The sequence below is a fragment of the Carassius auratus genome, unplaced genomic scaffold, assembly GCF_003368295.1.
Source record: "Carassius auratus strain Wakin unplaced genomic scaffold, ASM336829v1 scaf_tig00015289, whole genome shotgun sequence".
Classification (NCBI taxonomy): Eukaryota; Metazoa; Chordata; class Actinopteri; order Cypriniformes; family Cyprinidae; genus Carassius; species Carassius auratus.
This window is the reverse complement of record NW_020524576.1, coordinates 145,102-167,500: the sequence shown is the minus strand read 5'-3', so window position 1 is coordinate 167,500 and position 22,399 is coordinate 145,102. Positions and strand designations below refer to the sequence as shown.

The 22,399-nt window shown below is 35.3% G+C and overlaps 5 protein-coding genes across 6 annotated transcripts in view; 2 read left to right on the top strand and 3 right to left on the bottom strand.

Annotated features, from left to right (window-relative positions):
- The window catches only part of LOC113074650 (zona pellucida-like domain-containing protein 1), a 4,898-nt gene extending 1,749 nt beyond the window's left edge, over positions 1-3,149 (bottom strand). The window contains exons 1-9 of the mRNA XM_026247477.1: positions 3,012-3,149; positions 2,816-2,923; positions 2,255-2,477; positions 1,664-1,848; positions 1,224-1,296; positions 1,008-1,105; positions 817-897; positions 140-311; positions 1-35 (exon numbers count right to left, since the gene is read on the bottom strand). The exon at positions 1-35 is cut by the window's left edge and continues 74 nt beyond it. Of these exons, the coding sequence (XP_026103262.1) occupies positions 1-35; positions 140-311; positions 817-897; positions 1,008-1,105; positions 1,224-1,296; positions 1,664-1,848; positions 2,255-2,477; positions 2,816-2,913 (965 nt within the window). The 5' untranslated portion in view covers positions 2,914-2,923; positions 3,012-3,149. The remainder of the gene's footprint in view (positions 36-139; positions 312-816; positions 898-1,007; positions 1,106-1,223; positions 1,297-1,663; positions 1,849-2,254; positions 2,478-2,815; positions 2,924-3,011) is intronic.
- A 2,861-nt stretch (positions 3,150-6,010) lies between these two features.
- LOC113074648 (histone H2B 3) lies at positions 6,011-6,901 on the bottom strand. Its single transcript, XM_026247475.1, has one exon. It carries the CDS (start codon positions 6,824-6,826, stop codon positions 6,446-6,448), a length of 381 nt encoding a protein of 126 aa, XP_026103260.1. The 5' UTR covers positions 6,827-6,901; the 3' UTR covers positions 6,011-6,445.
- A 157-nt stretch (positions 6,902-7,058) lies between these two features.
- LOC113074646 (histone H2A-like) lies at positions 7,059-7,990 on the top strand. The gene has a single exon (XM_026247474.1). The coding sequence runs from the start codon at positions 7,152-7,154 to the stop codon at positions 7,536-7,538; it is 387 nt and encodes a 128-aa protein (XP_026103259.1). The 5' UTR covers positions 7,059-7,151; the 3' UTR covers positions 7,539-7,990.
- Positions 7,991-10,099: 2,109 nt separating this feature from the next.
- Positions 10,100-14,828, bottom strand: LOC113074645 (zinc finger protein ZPR1-like). Its single transcript, XM_026247473.1, has 13 exons — positions 14,524-14,828; positions 14,279-14,440; positions 13,153-13,243; positions 12,965-13,035; positions 12,564-12,650; positions 12,320-12,442; positions 12,113-12,239; positions 11,829-11,899; positions 11,632-11,721; positions 11,425-11,535; positions 11,242-11,331; positions 10,968-11,033; positions 10,100-10,786 (listed from the first exon to the last, which is right to left on the bottom strand). The coding sequence occupies exons 1-13, from the start codon at positions 14,638-14,640 to the stop codon at positions 10,661-10,663; spliced, it is 1,332 nt and encodes a 443-aa protein (XP_026103258.1). The 5' UTR covers positions 14,641-14,828; the 3' UTR covers positions 10,100-10,660.
- Positions 14,829-16,443: 1,615 nt separating this feature from the next.
- On the top strand, positions 16,444-21,457 carry LOC113074644 (cytotoxic and regulatory T-cell molecule). Of its 2 annotated transcripts, none has more exons than XM_026247472.1 (12): positions 16,444-16,517; positions 18,007-18,156; positions 18,280-18,432; positions 18,526-18,642; positions 19,022-19,180; positions 19,607-19,705; positions 20,033-20,113; positions 20,246-20,281; positions 20,400-20,465; positions 20,614-20,751; positions 20,861-20,947; positions 21,048-21,457. In XM_026247472.1, exons 1-12 carry the CDS (start codon positions 16,466-16,468, stop codon positions 21,206-21,208), a joined length of 1,299 nt encoding a protein of 432 aa, XP_026103257.1. In that variant the 5' UTR covers positions 16,444-16,465; the 3' UTR covers positions 21,209-21,457. The 2 variants fall into 2 exon arrangements, with proteins under 2 accessions (XP_026103257.1, XP_026103256.1); XM_026247471.1 differs by having other exon boundaries at positions 20,243-20,281.
- The last annotated feature ends 942 nt before the right edge of the window (positions 21,458-22,399 follow it).

The window sequence follows — 22,399 nt, the reverse complement described above, 5'->3', positions numbered from 1 at the left end:
ACAGCCCTGCGCTTCCTTCCGGAAGTTGTGCAATTCTAATGCATGCATCATAAAATGCATTTAAATACACTTCAGTTAGTGTGTGAAGTATATATTGAGGTTTTTATTAGCCATGTTACAGATATGGTTGTGTTTATACCTGCCGTAAGGATCTACAGAAAGAGCTCTCGCAGAGCCTAGTGGCACAGTGCAGATAAAAGGTGGACACCGTCCTGTTTCTGTGCTCCACAAAGCGAAAAGTCTCGAACGAGAAGCGTGCCACCTGCTGTTCTCCATTCACACCCATTATGGTTTGTGGATCAAGGTTGCATCTGAGAATGACAGAGGATGCTTGGTACTAACAGCTCATATGGAATCTGGATTACGTAATCAGATTCCAAAAATTAAGCACTTAATTATAAAACACTTATCTTCAGACTACAGTTTCTATTGTTTCAATACAAATTTGTTAATCAATATTCAATACATAACAACATACAACAATGTAAAATATTTTCTATATTAATATAGAATATATATTAATATATTTTTCTATATTTATTTAATATTACTTTTTTATATGCTGTCAAATTGCATCGCCTAAAATGTTTCATGCAATAGATTGTTATATTAACTATAATTTTCATCATGTAATTTACAATCAGTTTGTATGTACACCCTGGATCTAACGGAACTGTGGAATCACTTTTAGATGCATATTTGTATTTGAATCATCCTCTAGCAATCATATTTACTAAAGTTCAGATGCGGTTTAAATATTAAATTTGAAATATTAGTACAAAAGTGAAACTTAAAGATTTATGTATTTACACATACCCGACAAACAGGTCAAATGATGTGTTGTTTCCTGGGTAAGGACTTGTGGTTGTATAGCATCGATCCAACAGAACATTGAACCTTTATGGGGAGAATTAAATCAACAGTGATATAACAGCTTAATAATAATTTGTATCATATCATAGGCCCCCTTATGATGAATAACATAATTCATAAGAGTCTCAAAGTACCTCTCTGTGAGATTAGTTGCTCGGACTTCCACAAAAACCCTGGTTTTCAGCATGAGACCCGTTGGAGGCATGAAGAGACGTGTTGTATATGTAAAGTCCTTTGAGTCAGTGCAGAAAGACAGTTATGAACACATGCAGCTGGCAAGTTTCAATAACTCCCTCATGTTATTGTCAATAATGTGTTTTGCGAAACAGAGCCAAAGGAACATATGATACCTCAAAAAGAACCATTCTCAGAGTGCTGATGAAACTACCATTATTGTCTTTAATTGCCAAACTCACTCCAGATCTGCAGAACAACACAGGTTTGTGTGTGAAAGATCCGTAATTCATTTAGACTGGACACATTTCACATATCAAGACATACAGCGGAAGCCAAAAGTCTGAGATCACTGAAAACACTTTTATTTAGCATTTTTCTAATAAATTTTTCTGCATTACAAATTCATAAAATTTGTATTTTTATAGAAGTTGGATGCAAAGATACATTCAGATCACAAAGTTGCTTATTTGATTAGTGAACTTAAAACATTTATTCTTAATTTCATGCTTTAAAATGACTTTTTTTTTTTCTTTTTTCTTTTTTTTTCCATAAATCCCAGGTTTTTTAGTGCCTCAGACTGTTGGACCTCACTGTTCATGTTCACTCCACTCACACACTGATCTCCGTGTTGTTGACCAAGTACTGCAGTGGGTATCTACAGGAAAAGAGGTATTTCATCTCCTGCTTGTATGTGATGGTTCCAGCATTCAAGTCCTGAGTATTGACCGCTCCAGAGATGTTCACAGACTGAACACTAGAGAAGTCTGAGAACAGCCCCGATCCAATCTCTTGGGTGATCTGTTAGATTACACGAGATATACACCTTTAGAATATCAAAGAAACATATATACTGCAAGGCAACTTCAGATAAACCAGAAAGTTTACTGCAACAGAAATTGGGTTGGGATTGATTAATTAAGTATAACTTAAGTATTTTTTTATTTTTTCCATGGCAGAATAAAAGGAAAACAGACTATAAAAAGCATAAAAGTAACTAATTTAACAACATATACAATTTATAGTAGTTTCCCAAATATACATTGACAATAACATTTAACCTAATAGCCTTCTATGTATGTATGCATGTGTGTGTGTATAATGTATTATTGTATAAAAGTATTTATTATGGCTTTTTTATTTATTATTATAGGATTTATTATGACACCTATTATTTTTATTACATTTGCTGAAGCATGTCTCATACCGTCAGCTTATTGGAGCAGACAGATATGTACGGTTCAGTGATGTAGAACTGGAATTTCACTACAGGTGGGTCGACCGTCCAGTCAGCGGTTCCTCTGCACTCAGGTTTGCCGAACTGACCATTGAGAGCCACCGTCGATTCGTTGTATCCATAGAAGTACATGGGGCACAGCAAAATCAGCAAATCCATCCTGTTTGTGCCACACACAACTGTGATATCAGAGCTGTCTGTAAAAAAAAAATATATATATATATACAAATAAATAAAACAGTTGTCACAGTAACCTCTTATGAAGTTTATTGCTTGTAAATCTTTGGTATGGAAATATATGATGTTCTTTTTATGCTGCTAGGACATTTAAAACCACATGAACCATAACGAAAAGGAGGACACATCATTAAAATAATACTTCATGTTAAAGAGAGTACACTCCTCAAATTGCTGGGCGGTCTTGGTTTCCTTTGTGGTTCCAAAGGATATGAAAGGTGAGATCCTGAAGAGTGAATTAAGGATGTATAAAGAGGAAGAGGAGAAGAGGAGAGGACACATGAATGTGTGGACTGACCCGGGTTTCTGAATGTTGGGTGGGTGAGGCAGGGACTCTGAGCCTCTGACTGGAGAATAAGGACGAGCTGACACACTAGGAGGAACGGCCACATGATGCTCTGGCTGCAGGGAAAATCCCACGCATCATCACATTATCACCTTGACCTTGATTCACTCAAAAACACATTTAAAAGCAAAAACACCTACTTACAATCTGATCACGCAGGCTTTCTGTTCTGTGTTCAGGTTTCACCAACAAGCACTGAATGCAGCAATTCAGTTCAATCTAATGTCACTGCCAGGTCACACGTTTTTAGATTTTGATGAAGGAGAGTGCAAACAAAGGACTTCTGACTCCTGTTTAAACAACATAAAAATACATATATTAAATAGGTTGACTTTTTTCTAATACTTTATATTACTCATTTATCATATTGATTTAAATACGATAATCTTGTACATTTTGATATATATATGCAATATATATGCAAAATATATATATATTTCTCTTTACATTTCTTGTTATTTACATTATGGGCACCAAACATTACATTACGTCAAGATTTTCTTAAACTGGGAGTGGTAAAGGAACTACGGGGGGGGGGGGGGGGGACGTGGGGGGGGGTTGTGAGTTTAATTAAAAGCGAATAATTAAATTATAAAAATTTAAAAATTAAAATAAATCATTTATAAATAACAACAATCAAGATAAAAAACAAACAAAATAATAATAATAATAATTTGTTTACCTACATGTTATGTGACCATTAACCAAATCAGAGATCAGTGAACTTAAAAATGTGATACTAAATTATTAACGTATTAATCTGTCAGTGGAAAAAATGCAAATACATAACTAAATCAAATTTTACACAATTTGAAAATAAAAACATACAAAATAAATAAATAGCATCAATATTAGGACTTAAATTCAGACTAGAACTTAAATCATAAAGATGTATGCATTACCTTGGTCACCTTCTCTCTTTTTGCTGTCTTTCTCTCTGTGTTTGATGATGATATATCTATTTATACTGGCCCCTTTCTAGGAGTGAGGGAGGGCACCAGAAACACAACAGGGGGTTATGAGAAAAAAGAGACACCAGGTGAGGAACACGAGGAGTTTTAAGAAGATCATTGTAAGTTCAGTATCAGGTAACATGTCTGGAATACTAAGAGATCTTGCTGCTCATATAGCATTAACTTGGCTTTTGCATAGAGTTATATTCTATAAATGCATTATATCACTGTGTCTCAGGCTGCACTTAACTGTGTCATTATAACAAAGCAATAAGTAACAAATATGTCCTCTTGAAGACAAAAGATGGTCAAGTTATAAAACAGGACTTAATGAAACACATGTTCTATTCTACATTATGTCACACTAATAAAGTCTATTCTAACAGATTTATGGTTCATTTGTTGAAGAAAATGCCTGGTTATAAATTGCATTTCTATAATAAAATTAAATGATTTATTTTTATTATAGAACAAAATAGTAATACAGTAAATAACTGGTTGAGAATAATTATATACACATCTTCTTTTCTCAAAAGGACGATGAAATCCGGTCCAAAAATTAAATAGCCTGTATTCCAATTTCAGAGTTCTGAACTATTATATTTTATGTATTGAAAGAAACGAAGAGCATCATAATACCTTCCTAAAACAGACAATAAAAGCAGTATTAGTTGTCTAAACTATTCATGTGGATTTCATAAAATACACGCACATAAACTCTCAATATCCTTTTTTAGTTTATGTGGTTTCAGGTATGCAGTCACCTCATCGTTTTCTAGAATTAGATATCACACCCTTTCAGACAAAGCATGCCATCATCAAAGCATTATTTCAACAAAGAGAGCCCTTCTTAGAACTACACGGGAAAGGAACAATCATGATCATGAACGACCTTCTAAGACACTGTCCATCTGGTTCCTACTCACACTGGTTCATTTCTAAAGCTCTGAACCAGTCAACCTGGGCCCTAATTTAATATATATATATATATATATGTGTGATGCATAAATATCCTACACCTGCAGGACCTTGTTTAATGCTGTGGTAAACCACCAATCTATTCACTAATCTATTCAGATTCACTGAATTGTCATTTGATAAATAATATCATGAAAATATCCATAGGTTATTATATTCCTCAAGTAATTTACCCATTTGTATGTACTTGGTTACTTGATGTGCACGATACACATTTATTCAAGGCCAAATGTCACAACATTGTCATGTTTCCTTACTCTCAGCACTCTCTGTCTGCCTGCAGGGACGTCATGATCAAATCATCTCCCTCTATGTCCCAGTAACACAAGCTGGGCGAAATCACAGGAAACGCATCATAAAATAAGTAACCAGAGAATTCTTCACCATTGCTTTTAAGTAATCTGTTTTAAAGACATCCCTTACTAAAAATTAACCGTGGTTTTATGGTAACCATGTTTTTTGGCGTACTGATTACTGCTTGTATAACCACTGTTTTACTACAAATACCAAGGTTAATTTGTGTTTACCATGTTTAGTAATCATGGTTTTTGGTTTTAATTGTAGTAAAGCCATGGTTCATTTTCAAGTTTTCTGAGTTAAATCTGCTCTGAAGTGGCTCTGTGCATATAAAGTTGTTTGTAAAAACACAATAACACTCAAATATGCCAGCACTGACCCACCTCAGTCCCTAATTCAAAGGTGGATCAGAGGAGCATTATTAAGCTTTGTTGTTTCGGCAGAGACTATTTCATGAAGACTGAATGTAAATACACATTAATAAATTCATATTGAAAATGTTTATTTAACAGTGGGCAATGTGAACTGACTAATCTGTAAAGAGGTTTAAAATGAAGCACTGTTGTTTTCTTTTATGTTTGATGGGTAAATCTATAATAAAGTCATAAATAATGAGTGTTTGTTTTGTTCATGTATCCTGCAATAATCGTGCAGCCTTCGTCCCTGTTGCTATGGTTACCTCCTCTGCCGAGTTCTGCTCGCGAGCCAAGCAGCGCACGTGTAAACGTTCGTAGATCCGACAACGTCGTTTAAAAACGCATTTCAACGAAAGCATACTTTGAATAAATAAATAATACTGTTATAAACCCGCCTTTCTCTAAATATTCGGCTTTATGTCGCCACTTTCGTTCGCGGCGTCATTTATGTCATAGTAATAAGCTACTCATTACAAGGCAGGGAAACTCTCAAATCTGCTTGTAGTTACCATTAACCAATGTTTTTATTTGTGGTCAATGACAGGTTCGTTATGAAGACACATTCAGGCATAAGACATTTTTTTTTTCAATATGAATACAGTACAGCCATTTTTGTCAACAAGAAATCAATAAAACCCAAAGCCACTGTGTTTTCCTGCGGTAACTTGAGTTTACAGCCACATGAGCTCACAGATGACGACCATATGCCATGATAGTACAGTACAAGTGTTCAGCCGTGCCAATACGATCAAACAGGAACACCTCAGGTGAATGTTGGTGTTACATATGGAAATCACTGTGTTTGTGCTCTTCAAGAGCTGCGTTTGCTCATTGTACCAGAGGTCCCTCGTGCGAATATCAAACAAAAGTGGATGGTTTCGTCTTCCATCATTAGGGATAGAGTCCAGTCCGTCTTGTTTGTAACGTTACACTTTCACTTGGAGCTGGTGTATTTGGTCACGGCCTTTGTGCCCTCGGACACGGCGTGTTTGGCCAGCTCTCCCGGCAGGAGCAGGCGCACGGCCGTCTGGATCTCCCGGGATGTGATAGTAGAGCGCTTGTTGTAATGCGCCAGGCGCGAGGCTTCTCCCGCGATGCGCTCGAAGATGTCGTTAACGAACGAGTTCATAATGCCCATCGCCTTTGAAGAAATACCAGTGTCCGGGTGGACTTGTTTCAGTACTTTGTACACGTAAATGGCATAACTCTCTTTTCTGGTCTTACGCCTTTTCTTATCCCCCTTCTTCTGGGTCTTGGTGACAGCTTTTTTAGACCCCTTTTTGGGAGCGGGAGCTGATTTCGCAGGTTCAGGCATTGTGTCTGTTTTTCACAAAAGCTAAACTGTTACAGGATCGTTATGGTATGTAAACCTGCTGCGCACAATTTTGCCCCTTATTTATAGAGTCGGCATGCAAATTAGAGCGAGCACAGTCTCGGTTTTGATAGGATGAATTTCTAACGTCACGGACTGAAATTCGAGCGACGATTGGTTTGTTGTTTTAGAGTGAAACCATCCAGTCAGAGCACACGTCCGGGTATAAATACCAATCCCTGCTTACATCATAAACGAAAGTACATTGGATCAGCTGTGTGAAACGGGATACTATTAGCTAAACAGGCGGTTACTTTGTTGTCAAAACATGTCTGGAAGAGGTAAAACTGGTGGGAAGGCCCGCGCTAAGGCCAAGTCTCGTTCATCCAGAGCTGGACTTCAGTTTCCAGTCGGACGTGTACACAGATTATTACGCAAGGGAAATTACGCCGAGCGCGTAGGCGCAGGAGCCCCCGTGTATTTGGCCGCTGTCCTGGAATACCTAACGGCTGAGATCCTCGAGCTGGCAGGAAACGCCGCCCGTGACAATAAGAAAACAAGAATCATTCCCCGTCACCTGCAGCTGGCTGTCCGCAACGACGAGGAGCTCAACAAGCTTTTAGGCGGTGTTACCATCGCCCAGGGCGGAGTGCTTCCAAACATCCAGGCAGTGCTGCTGCCCAAGAAAACCGAAAAGCCAGCCAAGAGCAAGTAACGGGGTTTTGCGATCATGGACAATGACACAAACGCAGCTCCGCTACTTTGAGTCCAAGTGATGTTATGTTCTCTACTTCACCTTATATTGTGTATGTTTTAATGAAGACGACAGCTGCATCTTGTAAACTTTGATTTATTTTTTGGTGTTGATAATTGTTCTTTTGGACAGACGTACTCCCTTACACAGGAAGAGATCTACACCATCACAAGGCTTTATATAGCCTTGGGACTTTTAACCTGCCATCACGGTGGACTATCCTTACGGAGAAGAAAAAAAACCTCCATTTGTGAGGCGAATGTCCATTAGAATTCCATTGTATATGGACCAATGCTGGTTACACTTTATTTGTCATTGCTTTAAATTACATGCAAGTCATGTCTTTTATCTGCTGTTCAAGTGCTTATGTTTCAATAAATGTTAAGTGCAAGTGGAAGGCACAGAGAACCCTTGATTCATTGTTTTTTCTCCAAGTTGCATGACTTTTATGAACTGAATATTTAGACAGAAGTTAAAGTGTACATGAAGGGGTCCCCTCTCTTTATGGGTGACCATGCTGACATCACATGACATGCCACATAATCAATTAAATTTGCATAATTTTAACAACCAATATGCTGAACAAATGAGCCATTATTGTGCCAAAAAGCAAAAACCTTAAGAGAACGCAAAGAAAGAAAAACCCCAATAACAATAATTATAGCTGCAAGCAGCGATTTCCGGGTTTCAAGCACAATGGATGGTATGCATAGGGTCTACTCTAGGCTAACCTGGATTTAAGGATGACAGTAAAACACATCCAAAACACAGACACTGAAATTAAATGATTAAATTAGTATATTAATTCTCAATAAGCATGCTTAAACACACACAGAGACACAAACATATACAGACCTACATGCACACACATTTTGCAGGCGATATAGATATTTGACATTAATGATAGGTGACAATACTTATTGCAAGCCTTCTCTTTTTAGGAGTTTATGTCATTTTCAGGTTTCACTGTAGTCATAATCTGGAATAATTGTAAAAATGTATTTCTGTATGAACAATATGGTAAATTGACTAAATGTGATTTTACATTTTAAATGTGATTTTATAATGTATTAAGCATGAATCAATCAAACCTATGAACAGTACAGTTTTAGTGCATTTAATGAGACCATTAGTTGTCTTTTGCTGCTATCAAGTGGTTATAAATGCAATTTCTCATACGACATTGTGCTTAACCTTTATAACTATTATGCTGTTATTTTTTGCTCAATTTCTCTTATATTTTGCATGCTTATTAAGAATGAAATTATGCATAATTTTACACAGTTTTGAGAAATATTGTGGGCTTCCTTTTAGGATTTTAGGCCTTTAGATACACAATGTAAAGAGCATATGTTCAAATTCAAATGGTCAACATTTTTTGATAATTATTGACCTAGAGTCTAGAGAATAGTACTGCACTGATTTTGAGTTTTAAAAAAAAACATGATTAGTTCACTAGTTCATATAGTTTTTTAAAAATAATCTCAACTATTTAATGAACAGTTTGATTGATAGCAATGGTCCCAGAGACAAAGTTGTTAAGATTGGGGAGATCTTTCATATGATATCTAGTGTTTGTGTGAATATATGTCCGTTCTACAATTTCAAGTAATTTTCTATATAAATCTTGTGTTTTTGAGGCCTTTTTATCTGTTATAGCGCCACCTATGGTCCGATCTCCATGAATTCTTAGATGATGGTTAAGATTTTTCATGTTTTCACCAAGTATCAAAGTTGAGTAGAGTTTTTGTTTATGTTTTATAGTCTGTTGAGTATATTTGGCCATGCCCCTTTGCGAATATATTTGTAAAGATATGCAAATGTCCTCATAGAAACTTATGCCACTTTGGACAAAGATGCTGCATACCAATTTTCAAGCCAATAGTAACAATGGTTGTCTAGTTATAGCTGAATTAGTTATTATAGCGCCCCCAAGTGGCATACTTGCACAATTTTTTTTTTATTTGACTGAAGATTGAGCTCATACACATGTGTAGCTACTGTATTTGGGTAAAGAGGTCTCATTCTGTTCAAGAGTTAAGCTTCAATTAACATTTGGCTAACGTTAGAATAGACGCTTTTTGGCAGACTCCTTCATGGAAAAATCTAAATTTCAACTTTCTTTGATAACTATTGATATTCAGTGTCCAGAGAATATTTCTAGAGTGGTTTGGTTCCAATCAGGGGAAAAACCTAGGACTAGTTTGCAAAAGTAGGTTTGGTATATAGGTATTTTTACAGAAAAACTAGAATTATAAACTTTTGTTTGTGCTGACCCAAGGATCGCAACGATGTAAAGTTTTTGAGTCTACGTTAAACGATTTACGAGCTATGGCCAAAATGTCTAAAATTGTAAATGTTTTGCGCTGTAGCGCCCCCCTTTGGTCTGTGCTATAATGGCTTTGTTGACTGCTATTTTTCTGACACCCACCAAATGGTGCCATTTATCATTCAGGATTAACAATATTATAGAATGAATAATTAACTAATTAGAAAAACAAAATAAACACTAAAGAGCCAGATAATGTAAACTAAATTTATTATAAGTTGCATTAGGGTTTGACGTCATGCTGAAGCCATTTTTAATTAGATATTTCACTCAACTCAAAGTGTAAACAGTTCAGCATTATACTTATACTATACTGTTTTATTGTACAAACATAACTCTTTTTATATTACAGCCTTTATAAGTCCAATTACATGAAAATGTGTTCAAGGAATTCACATCCAGTGTGCTTAAGACTACTTTACTAAGTGTCTGTAGTTTAAGTACTTCAAAAACTTTGTAACAATTTGTTGTAATACTGGTTATTAACACAAGAGCTCAATAATCAAAATGACCAAAACTTATAACTTAAACATTTTTTCATACACAGCAAGGAAATTCTTCACCTTTGCACTTATTCAAGCCAAAAAAATATATATTTCCTTTTCAAATCATAACGCTGCCTTTAAAAGACATAATGGTTTTCAGAAGTGCTTATTACATGATATATTACAATAAATGTAAAAGTGAATTAAACAATGTTATATAATTGTTTTGACAGAATTTGTCATAACATAATTTCCATTTTTCTCTAACTTTAAACCATTTTCTCTGCATACCCTTCTGTTTTCATGTCATTCAGCCCCAAGTCTTCATTCTGCTCAAAGGTCCTGGTGTACTTCTCAATCTTCATTTCTGGATCTGGATCTGGTGCATAAACATTCTGCAAAAAAATGTGAATTGTTGGCCTTTAGATAAAAATAACAACATATATATTTTTAAATATTTAATATCAAACAGATTCAAAACAAATCTTACACTTAACCATGAGTTATTAAAATAAGATCCTTTAAATAAAGTAAAAAAAAAAAAATAAAAAAAAAAAAATAAAATAAAAAGCTCACCTGAAGATAACTATTTCCCGCGGCATCATCCAGGATAATGTGCACATCCATTTCCCCTGCCATTATCTAAGAAGCATTTTGTAAATACAACACATCAAGATTCCAGAAAAATATGTAAAAATAAAAAATAAAGTATTTGTGTGTATATATATATATATATATATATATATATATATATATATATATATTTTTTTTTTTTTTTATACCATATTGAGAATATTATCATTGCTTTTAACAGAAAGGAACATTAACAGAAATGTAACAGATTTCAAACCTTGTCAATCTTTTGCCCAAAGAGTTCCAGTTTCTCAGCTCTATCTGCTGTAGAGCTGTCTCCACACATGAAGGGGTTTTTCGAAACAATCTAAAATAAGCATAAAAGCATTTTTAAAAAAAAGCATAAAAGGATCTGTTTGTTGAAAACAACAAACACTGTTAGCTGGGCTTTAGTTCCTACCAGGTCTTTGATGTCCTTGAGAAGTCCTTCCAGCGTAGTGAACTTCCCTCCGAGAGCTGCCATCCCCAACTCAAACTCCAGCTCAGGAATTAACACGCTACACGTCTCTGACTGAAACACACGTACATGTATCAATAACGATACTTATGACAATAAAAGAAAAACATGTTTCCAAAAAAAAAAAAAAAAAAAAAAGCATGAATCCACCTTCAGCAGGTCTCTGGACATATCTGAAGCGTCGGTTAAGTGGAGTGTTATTCTGGTTCCCAGCTCTTCTGTGGCTCCTCCAGATTTCACCTATTTAATGATGTCATTCGAAAACAATACATGATAAGGAAACAGCAAAATATGTATATCTAAACTAAACAGTAGTATAATTCTGAAGTATAGTTCATTATTCCCACCTCATTGGTGCGATGTCCACAGCTGTCACAATTAGTGGCCATTATAATGACCTCTTTAAAGTGTGGAATTTCTGCAGTTGGGTTAAGGGGCCTACTTTCTTTAAATAATGACACACAACAGTTTCAAAACCATTTCTCTATGCAGCATTTTATACAGCGTTATTTCCACTAATGTTTATATGTATCATACGAAATGTTCCACTGCTAATTTACGCCACACCTAAAATAAACTGGTAAAGCAGGATATATAAATATATTATTTTCTAGCATACTTTAAAGGATACGAACAAGCTTCATGTTTGTATTGGCTGGGGCGTTGCATTCTGGGCAGTTAGTGTTGAACACTAATACCTCATTTCTCATTGCATCTAGATCATTGCCAGGCTTTTCGGCATTTTCTTCTTCCTCTGCCTTTAAAAGAGAAGAAAAAGTTCAAGAGACTGAGATCTTGCCGTTCTCCACACACAGCTGATGCTGTAGCAGCATCTCACCTCTATTCCCAGTGCAGCGTTGTGTTCAGGCGTCCTTTTGTAATGTGTGACAGTGAGAGCCATGTCTTTCTGAGGCGCAAATGGGTTCTCAATAAAACTGTTCCCTGATGGATCATCAATAATCTGTTGATAGAAATCTAATTAGTTATTAGTTAGTTCTAACTTGATAATAAACTAGCAACAGTGTTTATTCTTTAGTCAGTTGCGTTGAATCTTTCTGCAGTTTACTATCTGCAAGACTTACTAATGTGAATTCCTCTTCTACTTCTTTGAGTCTTTTCAACTTCTGGATGAATTCCTCTATTTTTTCAGCTACAGCTGGATCTGTTGACTGAAATGTAGAAAGGAACAGATTCACATAAACAGAACTCTACTCATCTATTATTTCAAGTTTTGATATTTTATTTTTTTTAAAAAAAGTTATTTGAAACAGTAAAGCAGACTCCATACTTACATTTAAAATGTTTCCAATGTATTTAAAAACACTTTTGTATTTTTTTAATTGGATAGATAACACCAAAATTAAACTGATCTTTAACCAGTATACATATATAATGTATGCTCTTGTATCATAAATTATAGGTTTCTGTCATAACACACATGATCTCAAATTTGTGAAACTCATTGAACAAATAAAACACACACCTTTCTAACAGGCTGGTCTTGTTCTAAACCCGCCACTGCTCTGTCCAGAAGGCCCTCGATTGTTGACAAAGCTAAACAATCAGAAAGAAGACACAATTTTTGATCAAACCACTTTTATTAAACAGGGAACTTTCCAAAATATTATTCTGACTTGGACTTTAGTTAGAGGTCAAAGTGGAAAAACTTACAGCCCTTCTGTGTGAAAGCAGGAATTTCGAAATCAAGTTGTGGAATTCTGGTGGACGCACTGTCAGACCTCACAACTTCTCGGTTCATGTCCTGCACAAACATTTTTTTTTAGCTTATTCCTGAAAGCAACTTAGAATGTGGCAACATGACAAATGATCAGATAATACATTTTCAGTCCATCCAGAATTTTGCGATCTCGATCACGTGACACTGATATACACAGCGCTGAGAGATACAGTGTGAAGAAAGCAGACGAATTCGCAACAGAATCAACATCTCCGTTTAATCTTGTGAGAAGTATTCAAATTCGGCGCAGACTTCTGTTAAAGCTACGAGATATCAGAACAAACACCATTGATGTGGAAACAAGGAAAAACACACAACTTTTCCCAGCACTTCAAAGCTTTAAGCATTACCGAATTTGAAAGTTATTTTTTAATGTGACGATATTTATTCATCCTTCATAGGTTTCCCCATGTATAAAACTAAAAGTTTCATGATGTAGGAAAGCAAACAATTGTTTAAAAATATATTAAATTACCACTTGTAGATGGCTGCAGAGAAGTACTCATAAGCCATTTCCACTCCCTAACATATATATATATATATATATTATGAATGACAGTAATAAAAGTCCATTTCATCAGATGTAATATATTTATTACATGTGTAAGAGGTCTGACGTCATTCTAATAAATGTCTATTTGACATCTGACAGAAAACATCTTAGAGACGTACTGCAGATGAACAAGCACTCTTACAAAAACATCTTGCATATATGTGAATGCAGACTTTATATGTCTCCAATGGAGAGTGCTTTACTGTCAGGTGTAGGTGGTGCCACCTTCTGTAGTTCAATGGCACTGGTGCTGGTGTCGTCGAACGTTTAGTCTGGAGCCATACGGTGGCTCTCGAAGTCAGAAAAGTCATAACAGTGTTAGAAGAATTGTATCTTTGGTACATTTTAACTGATAAACAATAAGAAATGCCGCAAATATCACCGCGAATTTTGAGAAATGGCGCAGCAAAATCATCCATTTTAGGCCGCAAAAAAAAATAAAAAAATCCGCGAAATCCTGGAGGGACTGAATACAGCATCTACCACACTTTAACAGTGATGCATACCTCTTTGGTCTTCACTTGTAAGGTGTACAGCACACCCTGCTCTTGTATCCGACCAGCAGACTGGATTTCTGTGTTGGTCGAGTTACAGTGTGGACACGAGAAAGAGCTGATGATGATTTCTTTGAAGAAAGGGATCTTAGTAAACAGTAGACGAGTACTTCCCTAGACAAAACATAAGATTGACATTGTTTTACGAGTTTAGAAACATATATGTATTACTTTAATAATAATATTTCGAAATTTACATTTTCATAACAGTTCATGCACAAACTCTCGATCACTGTAGTTTGCTGATCTTCATCTTCTGCATTAATGTCCTTAAAAACCCCGCCGCGAACTCGTTCCTCCTCAATAACTGACATCCCGTCAGGTAACGTTACTGTAGATGAAAAATACTGACACTCTCTGGTTCACTGGTAGAAGCGGTTAGTTGAGTGGCGTTCTGATAGAAGGTTCCAGCTGCTTTCGCACGTTTTTTTGTGTAACGTCCTCACGCGCGCTTGAATCACCCCCGGGTCAGATCAGCTTCGCAAAACCTGTCAAAATAAAAGTCTCGACTAAACATCTGACAAGTGCATCAAGGTGCTTTTTGCGTTAGGTTTATTAGTTTCATCAGAGTTTCATGTATCTCATTTCATATGCCTATATTTATAATACATTCAAATACAGTACAGCAACAACGGTAACTTAACAAAGCGAGTGGTTAAACAAAATGGCAGTATGAACCTCATATATTATATGGCTTTTTTTACAGTGCCCTATATATACAGCATATAATGCAAAAAGTAGGTATGTGCATTCGCATACTCAAAATAACCACTGACAAAAACTATAATATGTGCAATATTTGAAGTAATTTCCTGTCGTCGTTTGTTTTTAATCAGCAGCCACTAGATGGCGCTCCCTCAGTTTGATTTTACTTGTAAACTCCGTTAATACATAAATTCTTTATTCTCAGTGATAACAACCACAATGTAAACAATCACATCTGACATTAATTAAAACAAGGCTTTCAGGATTTTACATTGATCTTACCACATAATTCCTGTGAAAAAAAATTAAGTTGAAACTTGTGGTGAGCTACAGTATGAGAATCTTATTGGCCCTCAGCATCTCATATGAGTAATATGAAATATCATACATTGTCCTTGATGGCCTGTACTAGCTAGAAAATAACACAGCTTTATATTTTACTCATAATGAACCAGCATTGTGTAAAACTGGCCCTTGGTGCCTGAACAAAACTACTCCTTATTATTATAAAATAGGCTAGTATGCTTTATAATGTACCTAATGAAACGAAAGAAATTAACAGGTTTATCCATTACACAGTAACATCTGTATTAGTACTCAGTTGTGCTAGCTACATTACTGCCGGTCTGATGTGAACACTATTTAGGTTGTGTGTATCAAAATGAGGAAGGTTTTTTTTTTTTTTTTTGCCCACACAGTTGAAGTGGTCACTAGTTATTGTGAAATTCGATCACGTGATTTTATTCCCCCCTCACAAACCTAATAAAGACCTTCCTGTTCCTTTCAGAGATTTTTAGCATCGTTGTGTAATCATGTCAGAGAGTGATGACACTTTTTGTGATTCTGCCATGTGTGCTGTCATAAAGATGCTAAAAATAGTTTTTATTTGATCATAGAACATGATTAGATCAGTAAATAAATTGGTTTCTATGTTTTACTGTAATTTTTTTAAATGTAACAAATAAAAAAGCATTATTTCCCGGGTTAAATTAGATACTTGATGATTCATCATAACTGGAAGAAGATATTTTATTCATGATCTGTAGGAGGGGAGTTATTACAATGAAACTTCAGTAGACCTTTTCTTCTGACATTTTTTTCTCTCTCTCTCTCATTCAAATTGTAAATTATTGATAGTGTGTCGGTTGCTACACCTTGCCTGTTTGTAAATTTGTAAGTTTGAAAAATTTATTATATTATATACATCATCAAAGAACTTAATAACTTGAAGAACTCAATAGGTCAAAAGGTGGCGAGAGTAATTTTGCTAAAAGAGAAACAAAGACCAGCCGAGTTGCCCCTGAAACTTCAACCTTCACACATAAAGTTGCACATTGGAAAAAAAAGCTGTGACATTTCATGATGTCATGGAAGCCGCTCTCTTTTAAAGAGTCTAAGCAGAGGAAGTGAGCTGCAGAGTTCAAGAGCCGCAGTATGGAGATCAAAACCGTCTTAATTATTCACACTCTGATGTTGATCGTAGGAGGTAAGACAAACTTATGTCTTATTTACACTGGTTTAAACTACATCTCTGACTTTTAAAGTAGGGTTGTGGTTGACTAGTTTGTGAATATATTTACCTGATACCTTTAGGTATAGATATTTTGGTAGCACTTTATTTTACAGTCCTGTTCCCCATGTACATACTATGTACTTATTATAGTAATTACAATAACTATGTAATAACTAGGTACTTACCCTGAACCTACCCCTAAACCTAACCCTAACCCATGTAGTTACGTTGTATTACCAGAACTTTCTTAGATAAATACACTGTAAGTACACTATAAGTACATGTTAGTACACGTACTGTAAAATAAAGTGCAACCGATATTTTTTATGGGTAGTTATGTTTGGGTAGGTTACATCATAAGAGAAGGTTTCAGTTGTATCTCAGTGCATTTAACTTATGATAGCATATGATAGATTTTTATGATATGATTTAGACTTTTTTTCAACTCATTTTGTTATTCTTATTGGATTGGCTGAACTATATAACTTAAGTTTATTTGCTGTGTACATATACTAAAGTGGTAACCTGCAATTGCTCCTTCAAAGAGCTATTTATACCTTATTCAACTTATAAAATGTACTTTTGTTGGCACAAATTAATGTATTAAGGTTGATTCAGCAATATTAATAACTGTTTTGGCTTGAATAAGACCAATTCATTTAGTTGTTACTATTTTTAAGTTACCATTTTTTCCAGTGTTAGTTATAGCTCACCTTGTCGTTATAGAAACAGGAACATATTCTTGCAAAGATGCATACAGTATCAACACAGTAGAGGACGAGAAGCTTTTCAATAATCTAAATAAGTCTAAATAAGGAAAGAGAGTATCAGTGAATACATTGCACATATTGAAACAATTTGCAATATTCTATTAAATTAAATTCAAACGTGAATAACAGAAAAACAAATCAACTAAATAAAATTAAGCATTGTACTAATACTCCCACATACAAATTCACATGAGACAATAGGCATTACGGTCATTTTACATATGACAAAAAAACACATCACACCCCCATGTAGGCTGATTATATGTGTACACCTCTGTAACATTATAAGACCACTGTTTCCTGTTCCAGCACGAGAATGTCGTTTTACGCGTCACATCGGCAAGTTTTCTCTCACTGCAAGAACAAACCACACAAGAAAATAAAAGACCACTTACAGCAGTCACTATTTCTTTCTACTGCAAAGAGTGGCCCACTCTCACTTTCAGCCACAGCTCCTAAAAGCTGCAAGACACAAATGAGTCAGAGCAGAGCAGAACAGAACAGAGCGTAGGGTGTCTGTCGTCTTATCTGCCCTAACCAACCTACTGTTCTTCCATTCAACTAGCCTACACTTTACTGTATTTAGCATTCATTACTGTTTTAGGCTTTCTGATTCAAAGAGGAATGCCAATTATGTGAGAAGCTTTGTTAAAACATGATGCTACTGACTTACTTCTCTTCATTCTGAACAGGCATAAGAAAATGTCTGGCAACAGAGCGTCTTCTAGTGGCAGAAGGAGAAACGCTAGTATTGAGATGCTCTCGAAAAAACTTAAGTGATAATGGACACATGGAGTGGAGGAATCCACAAGGCCTTCTTTTGTTCTTCAACAATGTAAAAGGTGAGGGCGAGAACACCGTGTATCGATGAATGCATTTCAAACACTTATGTTACAAAGCTATTTGCATTTCCTCTTTATTGTGTCTCATTAAACATTCAAAATGTATTTCATGTTCCCTTGCAGGTCTAAGAGACTCAAGGAGCAGTATTTCTAATATAAACAGCTCTGAATATACATTACACATTGCTAATGTTACCTTTAAAGATGAAGGGATTTACAAATGTCTACTGTATGAAAATGAAGTCCATCCAAAAACATTTAAAGTAAAAGTATTCGGTAAGGTATATATTTACTTCTCAACTTTTACAAAAACATGCATAAAATATGGATATTAAATATGAATATGAACTCTATTTGTTTGGATCGCAGGAATTCCAAAAATAGAAATGGCAGAGGATAAAGATAAAACAACCATCAAGTGTTCAGCGGCAGCGAATGGCCCCCCCCCTGAACTCTCATGGAAAATCAGTGGGGTTGAAATCGAAGGTAAGTTACGAGAAGTGTCAGAGTGGGCATGGTATACACGCATACTTACACACTAACTTGTGTGTGTGTGTGTGAGAGAGAGAGTGGAGTTCATCTGATAAAGGCTTGGTGACCATGACTTTAAAGATTTGATATATTACTGACAGACATAACAGACATAACAGTTATACTGAAAAACAAAGTTCCCATGACTTCTGACATTTGTGTCACTGAGAAACGAATACCTCGTGAAAATAGAGGAAACACCGTTTTCTGAAATGGGTCAGCTAAGGACAAATTCAAACAATAGTACTATCAATAGTAAATCTAGGGGATTCGCGGACTGTTTGAATAATAAATCATAGATTACTGAATATATACGCCTGTTTTGTCCTAACAGCTCTACCCAATACCTTACGGGAGGAAAGATCCAACAGGTCACTGGCAGTTAGCCTCTTAACAGTCAAAACTCATATCAGGAAAGCAACGGTGATGTGCCTGGCAAAACATACAGCTCTCCCAAGACAACTGATGAGTGTCATCATTATTGAAAATCACTGTAAGTATACACAAATAGTAGGCTACATATAACCAACTGCAGGAATAGCAGATACCACTAACTATAATTAATATTTTAACTAACTACCACTGATGTTCCAAGCATGTGACCATACATGACACAAGCCAGTATAAGAAAAGGGAACTGAAAGATTTGGCAAGGAAAGTTCGCCTACACTTAAAGAGTATTTGGAAGTTTCAGTGAATGTGTGGTTCCCATTAGAGTGGTCAGTCACATGATGTCAGGGAAGTCAACTTTTTCTTTGAACAAAACAACTGTGGTCCCCATCCAGAACAGATGCACTTAATATGTATAATATAACAAACACTAAGCCAGATTATTATAACTAAAATGTCAAACCGTTTGCTGTTGGGATTTCAGAGTAATTAAATGTTTTTTTTTTTTTTTTTTTTTTTTTTTGCATAGCTGTTACGGCCTCCACGACAAGTTACTCCAGTACTAGAGATGAGCTAAAAACTGACCTAATGATCACAACCACTTCTGCTCCTGTCTTTAGCAGTACAGGTGGGTGTTTCAATTCATTTCATGTCTCAGTAGAGGTCATTTCATTTCTTAATTACACTAAATAAACTAGCTATCTCAAAAGAGTCTTACATACAAATGAAAGAAGAATCCCATTTTCTACAATGGTTTCACATAATACTGCAGAATGGAAACAGATTTGCTCTTTGTATCACTCTGCCTCCATCTTCTGGTAGCTTTTGCAGACTGCACACAGTCGTTTCAAGGCATTTGAGTTTTTTTCTGGTTCATGCTCATTCTGCATCTTTTCTTTTCTGTTTTAATTTGATATCTTAGCAACTGTTTAACAAAAACACCATCTGATTACAGCACACGTGGAACTGTCGTCAATTTCAGAAAGTACTGAAGTGTTCCCAACAAGAGACAGCACTACCTCAAACACCATACAAGGTATACATATGCGAATATGCATGATTAAATACTTATTTCCAGTATTTCCATTTCACCTAAAACTTAGTATTTGTTTTTATAAGACACGTTCAGTGTTTGTTCTCTGATTTGCTTTGCAATCTCTTTTAGTAGAGGAATATTCCACAGCAACAAATATAAGCTTGACAAGTAAGTGTTTTAAAATTGCATTGTTTAATATTTAACATAATATACGGGACATAAAATATCATTAATCTTGCTTATTTTACATAGTGAAGTTGATCTCAGATCTATCTTTGCATTTCAGCATACAACATAAACTCTTCAAGCTCACCTGTTGAATCCCTGACCACAAATGACACCGGCTCACAAGGTGTGAAGCTCATGAAAAACAAAATGCTTATGAACAAACCAGAAAAACTCATTTCTATATTGTGCGCACATAAATGTCTAAATGACAATCAAAGCAACATGTGAAGGACATGAATTATTGATTGTAGTATTACTTTGTGTATTTGCAGTTTTTGACGAACAACAAGGTCTGAATGAAGGCTCACCACTGCTGATCCTGCTGGTCACAAGCCTTGTCATATGTTTGCTTACTGTAGTCTCCTTCTTATTGTTCAGAATGCGAAAGGCACAATTAGCCTGGAAAAAAGGTAATATAAGATTTTTTTATATATTTATACTTTATACCAAACTATTCTAGAGTGTAGCTGAGATTTAATTCTGGATTTAATTTTTCATTTTAATCTGATGTTATAACAGAGAATGAAGAATCAAACCAGTCTGTGGAAAGCAGCATATCAAAATACAGTCATGAAGAAAAGCAGTCCCAGGAAGGGAGTAAATCAGGTATAACCGCTGAAACCACCTAATCTTGTAGTTCAAACACATAAGCTTTTGTGTCTTTACAAATATTAATATTTGGTGTTTGACTTGATTTTCTGTCTAGGCTTTTGGAACTCAAATTTCACAGAATACAAATTGGAAGAACCGCCACAGAATACAGCAAATTCAGTAGCTACAGTTGATGTGATCTCTGAAGCACAAGACAGCTCAACAGCAGCTTGTAACAAACTTGACCAAGCTTGTATCAAGGAGACTGAACTTTAGAGGAACATTCAGCAGGTTCTGAATCCTCATAAGAGACTGAACTGATTTTGCAGTTCTGTTATGAACAATGGTGCTCACTAAAAGATGATGAATATAGCTACCAATTTTTGTATATACAGTTTTTACATTTCAGTCACTGCTGGTTTACATTTTTTTTTACTGATTGTAAAAAGGAGTTTTTTATGTGTGCTTTATTGCAATGTGTTTACAGTTTAATAACTTTGAAGTGTTCCCTTGATAAAATCATTATATCACAAATGTGTCTTTTTAACCTGAAATTGTTGCTGCTTGCCCTTTTTGGCCTATTGATATTCAAAAGTCATTGTGCCTTATATATATATATATATATATATATATATATATATATATATATATATATATATATATATATATATATATATATATAGCGGAAAATTAAATGAACTATTTTATGTAACGTGTGGATGTTATGCCTGGTATAAAAAAATACTAATGTTAATTAAGATTTAAACCAAGCGCACTTTTCGGATGTCACATCCTCGTCAATATTGTTTTGGGCTTAACGAAAATGCATATGGTCTTTAAATGTCACACTTATGTGACATTTGTCTTTAGTGACTTTCATCAAATGTTGTGGACATATTTTCTACTTCCTTCTACTACCTCTATGGCCATTCGTATTCTGTGTGTATATCGCCCCCTGCTGGGCGTTTGTGCAATCATAGTTTATGTCCTGGTTCGTTCTTTTTCCTTTACTTAGAAATTTAGTTTTTTCTAATGTCTTACCCCGCTAACAGGATAAATAATAATAATAATATAAAATAATAAGAAGAAAAATACTCTGCCTCAAAGATTTAAGACGGCGCTGCGTGATAAACACCTCGTGCTTCAACACAAAGCTCTTCATGATGCACATTGGAGAAGAGTATTATCACCTCATTCTATTTTAATTATTATTATATTTCAACTACATTTGTATGTATTGTAAAATACCTAAAACATTTTCGACCTGTATGGTATTTCTTTCAAGTAATGATATTATTCACTAGGCAAGACCTTACAGTTCCAAAGCAATGTCACTGAGCTCTTTGAGCTAACACATTTGTTGTTTTCAATTTGTATGTGCTTGTCATGGTGTAATCTACTAAGCGACGGTTTGATCTATTTTCATCAAACATTTCTGTTTTGCTGTCTCATCGACGCATTTCCAGT